Source organism: Fonsecaea monophora (assembly GCF_001642475.1).
Source record: "Fonsecaea monophora strain CBS 269.37 chromosome Unknown Scaff22, whole genome shotgun sequence".
Classification (NCBI taxonomy): domain Eukaryota; kingdom Fungi; phylum Ascomycota; class Eurotiomycetes; order Chaetothyriales; family Herpotrichiellaceae; genus Fonsecaea; species Fonsecaea monophora.
Window position 1 is genome coordinate 160,394 of NW_019173953.1, and position 12,594 is coordinate 172,987.

Consider the following 12,594-nt stretch of genomic DNA (forward strand, 5'->3'; position numbering starts at 1 on the left):
GCTAAGCAATGGGTATTCCACGACTGTCGCAGGATCTCTCTCCCTATGCGGATCGAGTCATCCTGGGTGCCCCTCCCCAGACATCGACCCCCCCTGATGCCACCATTATCAAAGACCTGATCATTGATGGACCTTCACTTGTATATTGGGTGTATAACAAGCTTGTGGCACATCAGCGGCTAAACAGCATTACGAGTGCAACCTTGCCGCCTACATACGGTGAAATCAATCGGACCCTACACCACCTGCTCCATGACTTCCAGGCCCGTGGTGTTAATATCCAACATATTTTCTTCGACGGTGGTCTTCCCGTGTCGAAACGTCCCGTTCGGCTTGAACGTATGGAGAAGCTCCGGCAGCAATTACAAGTTTACCGCAACTTCTATCCGGAATTTCCCCCAGCTGCTACTTTACCTAGTCTTCGGGACTTCGACAAGATCCTTTGGGATACTCCTGTCTTGTCAACGAGGAAGATAACTCTTCCAACTCCACCGTTCATGGTTGCCAGCGCGATTGAGTCTTTGAGCACAACAGAATGGAAGGACTGTGTTCACGTGGTTCCGGGTGAAGCTGACGCGTTCTGTGCTCTTGCTGCTCAACAGTCGACATCTGTTGTGGCAATCCTCACAAACGATTTTGACCTAGTAATACACGACCTCGGACCAAATGGTCGGGTTGTGTTACTGCACAGCATCGAAACCAAGCACAGGGTCCCTCCAAAATCGTCTTACATTTCAGCGCTGTCTTTCGATCCGAAACTCATGACAGCCAGATTCAAGATTTCATCGTTGCTCAGTTTTGGTTTCGAGCGATTTCTTGATTCTGGTGCATCCTTCTCAATCATTCAAGAACGCGCGAGGGATTCATCTAGGTTGGAGAGACTTCGGAATGAGTACATGATGTTTGCGGAGCCATTTGTCCAAAGCCCGCCATCAGTGGCCTCCTTTTCCTATCTCGAAAACCTCGATCCACGAACAGCAGAGATTGTTAGCGACCTCGGCGATCCTCTACACATCTACCTAATCCCGCTATTGGAGGACCCCCAACGTGATTCTTCGTGGTCTTATGGAGCCAAAATACGGCAAATCGCATATTCTCTGCTCTTGAAGACATCTCCTGATGCTGTGGGCGGGTCGCTACACATGGTCGAATTTGCCAGAAAAGGACAAAGAATCACACCCGCCTCGGTTACATGTCTGCAGCTACCTGAGGTCATAGAGAAAATGGCAGAACTGCTTCAGCTCCTGGAGGCCCTCGGCTCGTTCTCCGGGCAGACCCCCACAGTCTCGAACGAGAGCAGGCTTCTAGAGTGGTACATGCCTGCCGTCTGCCTCGTCCAACAAGAGAAATCCAGACTTGGCAAAACTCCTCCATCATCAGAACATGTTTTAAAACTTCTGGGGCTGGGGCTGACGACGAAACTTTCAGCATCAACGAGAATAACATGGGACGACGTCCACCTCCTTGCAAATATCCAAGCAGTGCTTTACTCTATCCGAATTCTTGCGCAAATAACGGAGTACATTGTCAAAAGTCACAGACTTTCAGACTCCATTTCCACCCACGGCCTTGTCCACCACGAAGATATTTCAAAGCTCATAAACAATCTTCACCCCAAATTATCAACTTTGCCTCCTGTCGAGACCTTGTTCTTAGACATCCCACATCTTCGGGCTCAACTGAGCAACGCGGACCTCAAAACACAGGGCTGGGCATTCACCTCTCTTCGTCGCCTGCTTGATACTGACTCAGGCGTGAATCAAGCGGACCATGACACGAGTGTTACCGCAGCTGAAGAGCGCGACTCTGCAAGTGGAGACTGGATTGATACAACAGCAAAGAAGAAAAAGGAAAGGAAAAGGAAACGTCAGGACAATTTTGACACAGGTACAACACGATCTACGAATGGGTTTGACCTGCTATCGGAAGAACCTGGATAGATTCTCATGCCCGGTATGGGAGACATCATTCTACAGAGACTATCCTCAGCGAACGCCAAACCACCGAATCACTCGAAGCATCATTGTCTACGCAAGGACAGCCAATCCACCCAAGGCTTCCTGGATAATCGCTTCCATCTCCTGCTCTGCATCTACAGGGAAGATGTCCAGCTCATCAACGTCAGCGTGTCCAGTGGTATCCAACCGCGATGCTACCATGTCAAGTCTCATGGTGTTTCTTTTTCCGTCGGCCATTCTTCGGAGTATTTCGTCTTCAGTCGCCTGCAAGACCACAAATATAGTATTGATGTATTCCGCTTCAGTCTCGTCGTTAGACCTGGACAGGATATTCCTCAGTGTATTGCGGTCGGGCCGGGAAAGTGCGGAGCACGTTAGTATAACGTCTTTTTCACTCCGCCCGCCGGATTTCGGCTGTTCACCATGGACAATGTGATCAGCTCGAAAACGTTCCAACACCTCAAGTTTAATTCGAGCAAGCCAAATCTGCCTATCAAGGGAGCTAAGATGGATCCCAGAGCTCATCTTAGCCTTTGCAATGGCGTCATGAACCGCATCCCCATCAATCACCGGACAGGATAGGGATTCGGCCAGCTCAATGGCAACGGTGCTCTTGTTAACGCCAGGGGGACCCGACAGGACGATGAGCCGAGTTGACTGCTGATGCCGGGATTCTGCTGTTGGCGCCTTGGCCGTCCAGCTGGTCTTCAGAAAATGCCCGACAAACTTCTTCACCAGGTCTGCGGACAATGCAGGCACCATACCGAGCTCGGGAGAAATTTGTTCTGCTGTGGATGTGACATACTTGAAGTTCTTCCTATTGGTGAGGTCATTGTCATATTTGCTTGCGAAAAACTCGACGAGTTTGATTGTGGGATTCTGTTCGGGGTCTGGATTTGATGCGCGCAAGCGGCGGATCCATTCGCGCTGATTCACTTGGGCGAACGACAGACCTGCGTTGTGTAGTGCAGGCAGGAGGTCATTCGTCCAGTGGAATGTGCGGGGATTGACAATGTTGAAGACTGCATGTGTGGTGCTCGAAAGGGAGATATCCGTAACTACCCTCGCGACACTATCCACTGGCAACCAACGGGGATGTTCGTCAAGGCTTGGGAGTGCCCCGATTGTGGTCGCCGCTTGCAACATTAGGGGGATGGCCTCGGTGTCGTTCCAAATGCCATGTGCGGTGTCCGCAATGATCTGTCCGACTCGCAAGACGCGAGCCTCCATTCCCGTCTGAGAGGCGGCTCGGGTCACAAGGTGCTCGGTCACAAGCTTTGACTGCGCATACCCCATGCCCTGGGCACACTTGAAACTTTGGGGAAGCGCTTCTGCCACGGCATCACCAGGAGTATTCGTCACCGTGGAGACTGACGAGCAGAAATTGAAAGAAGCCGGCGTAGGTTGTTGGGCTGAGAGGCAGAGGAGCATCAAATGCCGGGCACCTGCAATGCAGTCTGCCTCAAAGCTACTCAGGTTTTTGTTGAAATTGACTGACCAGGCACAGTGCACTAAGCTTGTGATCTTTGCTGAGATGCTGGCATAGACACTCACACCGAGGCCCAGGTCTGGTTTCGAAAAGTCAGATGGATAGCAAGAGATCTTGCGACGCAAATCCAGTGGAAGCGTGTGATACACTGCTCGGCGCTGCATCGATTCGATGACCCGTCGACGGGCAGACGATTTAGAACTAGCTCGAACCAAACAGCACACCTCTGAAATATCTTGACGGCGAACAAGCTGTGCAACAAGGTGAGCCCCCAAGGAACCTGTTGCGCCTGTGACAACAATACAACGCTCTGTAGACTTGGACGGTACAGGTATATGTTGGGGAAACTCGCTATACTTCTCAACGAGCCGTTCCATCTCCTTGACCACATCTCGCGTTTCGCCCGATTTGCGATCACGGATGTTGAGAATGGCAGCGGCCAGTTTGGAGATGGTGGGGTATTCAAACACAATGTTCTGTGGCAGCGAGTTACCATTCAGTTGAACTTCCTGTAGTATCTTGGCTCGGAGTCTCGTCGAATGCAGAGAGTCAACGCCGAGTGAGAACAAGTCAGTGTCATCTGTCAGACATGTGGACTCATCTTGAGGACAAAGGTCCAGCAAATGCCCGCGGATGAATTCTCGCAGCTCGAGTTCTGACAGCACAAGGGTACCAGCCGTTCTCGACTCTGCTTGGTGATACACCTCCTCGATTTCATTGTGGAAAGCTCGGTAAAATGCCTGACGTATCAGGGAACCTTTGTCGGTGCAAGGATATGCGGTTCCGGCGGGCAGGACGGTTATCATGTCTTTCGCCAGTTGTGCATAAGCAGGCAATGCTTTGTTCTCCGCCATGATTGTTGGCCAAATTGACTCGAGCAGGTCTCCGGCGCCCATGCCCGCTCCTTGCTCGGAAGCAATGACCATCATACCCAGCTGGCTCTTGCCCGTCCCAAACATGACCGCTTCTCTCACCAATTTGTTCTGTCGCAGCGCTTGTTCCATGGCAAGAGGAATGGCTTTCTCGCCATTAACCAAGACAAGAGTATCATCAAGCCGACCGCAATATTTCCATGCTCCTGGTATGGATGGATGGGGCTCGAAGAGATCTTTCGTTGCATACGATCCATCGTCGCGGTTTGTCGCAACCTTGGAGGGCCACCCGTCCAGAACACAAAGCTCATACAGGTTCCCTCCTTGAGGCTCCATCCTAAGATAAGGCTTCAGCTGGTCGTGTTCTCGAACGTAATTCCAGGCCTTATCGTCAGCAGGTCTGAAGGATGTCATCAGCTGACCAGTCTCTGTCGTTCCATAGTGGCTGATTAAGTTGACTCCGCCTTCGGTCAACAAGTCGCCCAAAGCGTCCGGACACGCTGAGCCCCCGAACATGACCACCTTCAGAGCCGCCAGAGCGTTGATTCCGTCCGGGGTCTCACTCAAGAGTTTGAGGGCATATGGAACGGCGAGAAAGATCTCGAATTCGTGGTCTGTCAGGATCTTCAGCAGGTGCTGGCTGGTCAACGGCAAGTTGGTGTTGTATATGTATATCTTCTTGACAGCGGTGATACCACGAAAGACGTTACTGAGGCCAAAGGCGTGGAAGAGTGGCAGCGTGACGAAGCCACGCATTCTCAAGCTGTTTTCATAGTTCTTCAGTGCCGCCTTGTGGGTTTGATAAATCGGTTTAGGGAGACCAGTCGAGCCAGATGAGTGAATGATCCATGCGACCTTGGAGGATTCCTGGTCCAGGTCAAAATGCTGCTGCTGTAGTGCGGCGTCGTCTAGTTGTGTGTCGGTCATATACTGCGCTTGGGTCAAGATATCAATGACCTCTAACCCATCTCTAGCAGCCGCCAGAGCATTTGCAGTCTTTCGGAACGAGGAACCGACGACGAGATGGCGGCATTTCGTGACGTCCAGCAAAGACAAATACGCGGCCTGGGATATTCTCGTCGACAAAAAGAGGACCGTAAACCCTAGTCTGGACAGAGCCAAGAGGGTGAAGAAGTAATCCAGATCCGATGGCCCCAGGAGGGCAATGACTCGTGTCTCTTGGTGAGAGTCGGTACGAGATGGCAAGCAGTCTGCATATCGCCTGGCAGCTCGCGAGGATATTCTCACGAGGTCTGAGTATGTGTACTCGAGATAGTCGAGGGCGTCCGAGGGATACCCGAAGATCGGCTCGTCAGGGAAATCTCGCGCCCTCAGTGACAAGAGTTCTGTAATGGTTCGAGGACTCGGGAGTGGTGGTGATAACGGTGGCGTGGGTGGTTGCAGCGACGGGGACGCGACTGGGCTGACTTTCGAGACAGGTAGGGGGGATCTCATGTCCACGGATGCCATCCTGCTTGTTCTATTGTTGAGGTCGTTTTCTTTTGCGCTAATATCAGACGTACAGGGCGAGAAGAACGGACATATAAGAATCTCTGCGAATGCCCTGCTGGATCTTTGCCAGGGGTGGAACCACTGTCCAAACGAGGCAATATCCTTGTGGTGGGCGTGGCGGCGCCACCGTTAGTGGAGCGCTTGTTCAAAGGAATAGAATGATACGGTGATCCATTCCTTTGGTTACACAGCAGTCAATTATCCGTCGGCTCATCGTTGTTTGCTCAGTGTATGGTTGAAGATCGATGGGCCATTGTCTAAGGCAGCATATAAGATCAAGGTGACATATGTACGAGGGACGCCCGACACTCCGCAGCCGTGCTTACTTGTATGCCAACTGGCCGAATTCGCCCACAGGCGGAGCAGCAGCGTGGTACTCCAAAAGGTGGACACTTTGCCTTCCAAGGATACGAGGATTCCGTCGGAGCAGCCGACGGAAAGAAGCAAAAGACTCACGAAACTTGACGGGGCCTGGTGATCGTCCTCAGGGGCATCAGCCTCACGGTGTTGCGGTCGTGTCATCGGCAATTATGCATCTGCAGGTAAGAGCATTGGCTGGGCTGTCTAAGTCAATCTTCCAGATCATTGAAGCTCGAGGTGTCTCCATCCATCAGTTCTCTCTGTTGGATGAAGGCACTGCCGACCCATTCAGCATGTCCACCATCCACATCAGGCTCTCCAACCTTCCTGCCCGAGACTCCAATACGATCAAACAGGTCAAGTCGCATCGGATACGACACTGGCCAGTCGTCATCAGCATAGCTATTCTGCTCGCTCCTCGCAGCAGATCTGGCGTAAACATATACAACCACACATCAGTTTTCAGCCTGATAATACCTACCATCGGGATCCAACAGGACTGCGAATGAAGTATAATCTCCGATACAGAAACTTCTTCTGGAGTTATGCCCATCAGAGAATCAAGTACTATACATCAACTGAGCCAATCCAGAAATATATGGTCAAGCATGGCCTCAGGCATTAAAACTGGACGGGGAATTAACCAAACGAGAATGGATATTTTTCAACGATGATGAAGCGACATACCACAGCTCTGGGGAACTTGGGAATATTTATAACCCTCCATGATAAGGCTGCACCCTCCTATGTGGGAAATTACATGTTCCTGGTCGGGAGCGGAATTCCTCTGGTGTCCGAATGCCTGATGTCTTCAGACATGGAATTCCGTCTCAAGCGGAATCCCGATCGCGATTCTGTCTCTAGGCATGGCTGGAGTAAAGACATATAACAGTCTCATTACATCCTGGGACAGAAATCCCGTCCAAAACGAGATTTAAAAGCTCTCCTGTCTCGCCCGGGCTATGTATAAAGACGTCCGCCAGCTGCCTTGACCTCTCTTGGACATAGTCAGACCTCCAGTCCCATTCAAAAGTCGTCCACGCAACGTCCCCACGATGGCCACTCCCACAACCGCGAAACGCAGTCCTTCTACCCTGTCGGTGCCAGAAAGAGAGACTAGCGTCGTGGAATCTTTAGGGACGAACAAGGACAGAGACCTCCCAGACACCATCGACGACCAACAGCTGGCGGAGAAGAAGAGTCAAATCGACATCCAAACAGACAACAAGGATGATGAATTTCCTCACGGGTTTCGACTCATCTGCCTAGTCATAGGCCTGTGCATGGCATCTTTCCTGGTTTCCCTCGACATGGTCTGACTCCCTACTCATTGTCCAAACACGCACTGATTTGACGCGAGGCGGAAACAGACAATCGTTGCCACGGCCATCCCTCGAATCACCGACCAGTTCCAGACCATCAACGACATCTCCTGGTATGGCGCAGCCTTCTTCATGTGCGTCGGTGGCTCCACGTCAGCCTGGGGGAGAGTCTACAAGTTCTTCCCTCTCAAGAATACGTTTGTCGTCGCCGTACTGATCTTTGAACTGGGCTCGTTGATCTGCGGCGTGGCCCCCAACTCAGACACCCTCATCGCCGGACGGGCCATTGCTGGCCTCGGTGCGGCCGGCATCTCGTCGGGCGCCTATACCATGATCGCCTTTTCGGCGCCGGCCCCCAAGAGGCCCATGCTGATGGGGATTATCGGCGGCACGGCTGGGATCGCGGCGGTCGTCGGACCTCTCATTGGCGGCGTGTTCGCCAACTCGGTCACCTGGCGCTGGTGCTTCTACATCAACCTCCCCATCGGCGGCCTCTCGACGGTAGTGATCCTGTTCTTGTTCCGCCCTCCAGCGTCTACGCGGCCTCAATCGACGACGACCTGGATGCACCGGCTGCTGCACATCGACGTCGTGGGCACGGCCATGGCGATGGGCGGACTCATCTCCATCATCCTCGCCCTCCAGTACGGCGGCACGACGCACCCGTGGGACTCGGCCGTGGTGATTGGCCTCCTCGTGGGCTCCGTCGCCATCTTCACCGCGCTGGGTCTGTGGGAGTGGTTCCAGGGCGAGCGGGGCATGATCCCGCCTCACCTGATCAGCCGCCGCACGGTGCTCGTGCCCGCGGTCTTCACGTCGCTGTTTTCCGGCGCCTTCTTCCTCGAGATCTACTACCTGCCCATCTACTTCCAGTCGATCGACGGCGCCGACCCGACCACGTCGGCCGTGCACAATCTGCCGCTCGTCATCGCCATCACGGTCGGCACGATTGTGTCGGGTGTCTTCATCACGCGCACCGGCCTGGCGACGCCCGTGCTCGTCGTCGGCGCGGCCATCGCCACCGCGGGCGCCGGCCTGATCTACACGCTCGGCATTGGCTCGTCGACGGGTACATGGGTGGGCTATCAGGTCTTGGGGGGCATCGGATGGGGCCTGGCGTTTCAGGTGCCCGTGATGACGGCGCAGGGGTTTTCGTCTGCAGAGGATCTCTCGTCCACGACGGCTATTGTATTGTGTAAGTCCTCTTCCCTCCCCCCCCCCTTTTTTTTTCCCTTGCTCCTTATTTGATCCAACATGACCAATATCATGCCATACCATACCATACCATACCGTGCCCCACAAAGCCAAAGCATCCCCCAACGCCCTCTCTTCCCGCCCCTCTCTTTCTAACATCTGCCATTCGATCTGCCATTTGATCTTCTAACATAACCCCCTCCCCACGGAGGATGCGATACCCAGTCTTCCAAACGACCGGCGGCGCCCTCTTCGTCTCGACGGGCCAATCCGCCTTCGTCAACACCCTAACCCGCCAGATCCGGCGGACACACCCCTCCCTCCCGCCGGGACTGGTCATCACCACGGGCGCCTCGGACCTGCGTCGCGTCTTTGACCCCGAAGTCCTCCCCGGCGTGGTCGCAGCGTACATGTCCGGGTTGAAGGTCGCGTGGGCGGTGGCGATTGCAGCGGCGGGGACGGCGTTGGTGGTGGGGGTGTTGGGGACGTGGGAGAGGGTGCATAGTAGGGACGGCGATAGTGGTAGTGCACTGTAGTGCTAGTGCTAGTGCCAGGGACAAGGAGGTCACGGAGTGATTTGTGGGATTGGGACTGGGATTGTGGTTGTGGTTAGAGGGAGAGGGGGAGTTGGAGTTGGAGTAGGGGTAGAGGTAGGGGTGGGGATAGGGGATAGGGGGTGGAACGTGAGTACCGACTTGAGTTGAGTTGAGTTGGCTTGGTAGGATAGAGGGGAGGAGGATCAAGGGGACAGAAAGAGGGAGACACACACACATCCCCTCCTTACCTACCAAGGCGAAAGAAAGAGAAAAGAAGACGGAGTGAATGCCTCCCTAGCCACCATAGCGGGTTATCAGGCACTACATAGACATATGTATCCACGCCATATACGTAATACATATACTATTACGACACGCTCAACTCCACGAAAACGCACTCGCCATGTCCCGATCCACAAACCACGACTCGTCCATGAACAGGGGACTAAAGAACGACGATGACGACTCTGCTTCTGCCGTCAGGAATGCGCGTCCGAGACTGCTACCGTCATCATCGTCTACCCATGAAGTCATGTGGTCGGGGTCAAGACCGGCTGTCTCGAATGTTGTTGTTGTTGTTGCTGTTGTTGTAGACGTCGGTATAGCCGTCTCGCAGTCGACGTTGTCATTCCTCTGACCTCCTCCTCCTCCTCCTCCTCCTCCTCCTCGACTGTTGTTGCTAGTGGTGGTGGTAGTGCTGGCTGATACGTCCGCCGTCATTGCCGCCAGCTCCCGCGTCCACACTGCCTTCATGGACCGGATCATGCGGCCGCTGAGGGTGAACGTGTCCACGTCGGCGCCGGGCCCAGCGCCAGAATTACAATCTCCGTCCCCATCGCCGTAGCCGATGCCGGTGCTGTGGCTCGTGTACGCTGCGAGGAGTTTTCTCTGCGAGGAGACCTCGTCCAGACTGCTGATGAGGCGGTCGCAGATGTTGAGCAGGTCGATGCGATTGTCCCCGTCCCCGCCCCCGTCCCAAAGTAGACCCCTTTCTACGGTCACGACGCCGTGGAGAGTCAGCAGGCAATGGCCTAGCTGGCACCAGAAGGGGAAGGACATGCCCGCGTAGGCCGTGGCGGGAAGGGCGAAGAGGGCGTCGAAGAACCCGCCGAGGCACGCGACAAGATCTCTCCGGGCTTGATGGCGGCGGTGGTCGGGCTTGGTGTTAATGTTAGTATTGGTGGGTCCGGTCAGCTGGATCATGGTCTCGTGCGTGATCAGCTCTGTGTAGCGGAGCTGGGCCAGGAGGATATCTACAGTGCCACGACGTTCGGCGTTGCTCCTGGTTAGCGTTGCTTCTAGGCGCCTTCCGGTGGCACCACGAAACGAAAATGTATGGAAAGGGGGGGAGGAAGTAGGGTGGAACAGTTAAGAGATAAAAACATACGATTATTCTTGAGATCCGGTGTCAATTCCTTCTCGATAGCCCGAATCTGCGCGAGAATAGCAGATACACAAAACGCCGAAGGTCCAGTCGCCGTCGCCGCCGCGGTCGTATGAGAAGATGAAGACAAGAATAGCGACAACGACGATGAGGGTGCAGACAAAGACCACGAGTTGCGATTGATGTCGTCCAAGAGCAGCTGCAGACGTACTTGGGCCACGAGGACGCCGTCGAGATGCCACTCGGGCTGTGTCGCCAGCGTTTCCAGACATCGCTCCATGCAGGGCGTCCAGTTTAGGCCGTCGATTCTCTTCATGGTCAAGGAGATTCTATTGATGGACATCTGCGTAAGAGACCGAGATAACAATGTAGCAAGGAAAAAGTTTGAGACACACACAGCGCGAGAGAGAGAGAGAGAGAGAGGGAGGGAATGGGGATGACGTACTGGCTGGTTATACAGAAGCACGCAAGCACGGCGCGACATTCGTCCATGGTCTTTCCGTCCCCTCCAGGACCTTCGCGCGAAGCCTTGTTCAGTCCCAAGTCAAAGACGAGCGACATGGCCAGCGAGCAGAGCAGAGATATATTTGGTCCTCTCTTCTTGTAGAAATGTGACCTGCAAGCTTTCAGTGAGCGAGGACTTGAATATGCCTTGACCGTTTCATCCATTCGAGATCAACGGAGCAGTGCAGTAAAGAAGGGACACAGAGAAACTGTTCTTACCAGGACAGATAGACCAGCAAGCCCAGCAACAAGTCTACGCTCCTCTCATTCTCCACAAACATGTCCTGGGCGAGTTTCTTCTGGATCGCTTCACTCCACGCCAGCTGGAGCGACGTGACCGGCGTCGCCACCGTCATGATGTTGTACCAGAGAAAGGGTCGTGTCTCTCGGAGCTGGCTGGCGGTCACGGTCGGGGGGAGGTGCACGAAGGGCATGAACTCGAGATGTTGGCTGCGGAATACGCCCAGACACTGCTCTGCCTCGGCTGGAGTGACCGAGTAGAAGGCTGGTAGGATATGAGTGCCCCTCCTGGACATGAGGGTGGCGGTATGGGACTCGCACACCGGATGGATAGGATAGTTGAATGTGAGTGAAGACGACTTGTCGGTCGGGATGGCGCGATCTGCACCCTGAGCGATGGGTGGGGGATGTATCCTGTTCCTGCTCCTGCTGTCCCGGGTGTGACTATGCGCGACTGTGTCATGGCGTCGTTCATGGTCTGCGTCGAGGTCCTCGGTGTCAAAGGCTGGACTGGAATCTGAAGTGGCCGTATCAAAGTCCCCGGCTCCTGGACGATGATGGCTCTGATTCCGGAGCACATTGACCAACTCGTCAAGCTTGTTCTCTAGTCGAGAAGTCCTCGAGGGGGGACGACAGCGTCCGTTGTGTCTTCTCCGCGAGATACCAGGCACACATTGTTTCCCCAGACGACGGCATCTGCGAGTGACATCAATCAGCACGACAGATGGATCAGGTACAAAAATGCGATGCGCCTGAGTACGAACCTTTCGCAATCCAACCCCGGCCCTCGCTGTATGCACCGGCATTTGGCCCGCGCGCAGTGAAGACATGCCCGCCCATACGGTGCCGAGTTGAACTGGGAGTCTTCGCCGTCCTGTGGTGTGTCCATGGCGAGAAATGTGAGGGGACAAGAGTATTCAACAGTGAAAAGGAGGAGATATAGATGGATAGTATGGCTGATACAGGCCAAACGGTAGATTAATAATTCACTCCTTGGCCCTGCCCTCCTCCTCCATTTCCCCTTTCTCAATGAGAGAATGAATCTAGAGATTGACTGACTGGCACTGGTACCAAGCACAGCTATGCCCTAGCGGCTATACCTTCTCGTGCATCCCCGGATTTCGGGACCGGATTTCAACACACTCCGTCCGTATTAGCACAACCACACTAGTGTTACGCCTTTCATCCTACAGATGTCACGAGACAGTTCCTGCAGTGATGTG

The 12,594-nt window shown here is 54.1% G+C and overlaps 4 protein-coding genes across 4 annotated transcripts; 2 read left to right on the plus strand and 2 right to left on the minus strand.

Annotated features, from left to right (window-relative positions):
- Positions 1 to 8: 8 nt before the first annotated feature.
- AYO21_04114 (hypothetical protein) lies at positions 9 to 1,940 on the plus strand (the record flags this gene model as incomplete). The annotated part of the gene is made up of 1 exon (XM_022654087.1): positions 9 to 1,940. The coding sequence occupies one exon, from the start codon at positions 9 to 11 to the stop codon at positions 1,938 to 1,940; it is 1,932 nt and encodes a 643-aa protein (XP_022513602.1).
- An 87-nt stretch (positions 1,941 to 2,027) lies between these two features.
- Positions 2,028 to 5,789, minus strand: AYO21_04115 (hypothetical protein; the record flags this gene model as incomplete). Its single annotated transcript, XM_022654088.1, has 1 exon — positions 2,028 to 5,789. One exon carries the CDS (start codon positions 5,787 to 5,789, stop codon positions 2,028 to 2,030), a length of 3,762 nt encoding a protein of 1,253 aa, XP_022513603.1.
- Positions 5,790 to 7,246: 1,457 nt separating this feature from the next.
- On the plus strand, positions 7,247 to 9,243 carry AYO21_04116 (hypothetical protein; the record flags this gene model as incomplete). Its single annotated transcript, XM_022654089.1, has 3 exons — positions 7,247 to 7,504; positions 7,562 to 8,708; positions 8,933 to 9,243. The coding sequence occupies 3 exons, from the start codon at positions 7,247 to 7,249 to the stop codon at positions 9,241 to 9,243; spliced, it is 1,716 nt and encodes a 571-aa protein (XP_022513604.1).
- Positions 9,244 to 9,621: 378 nt separating this feature from the next.
- On the minus strand, positions 9,622 to 12,260 carry AYO21_04117 (hypothetical protein; the record flags this gene model as incomplete). Its single annotated transcript, XM_022654090.1, has 6 exons — positions 9,622 to 10,541; positions 10,631 to 10,956; positions 11,073 to 11,243; positions 11,351 to 11,975; positions 12,136 to 12,161; positions 12,214 to 12,260. 6 exons carry the CDS (start codon positions 12,258 to 12,260, stop codon positions 9,622 to 9,624), a joined length of 2,115 nt encoding a protein of 704 aa, XP_022513605.1.
- Positions 12,261 to 12,594: the final 334 nt, after the last annotated feature.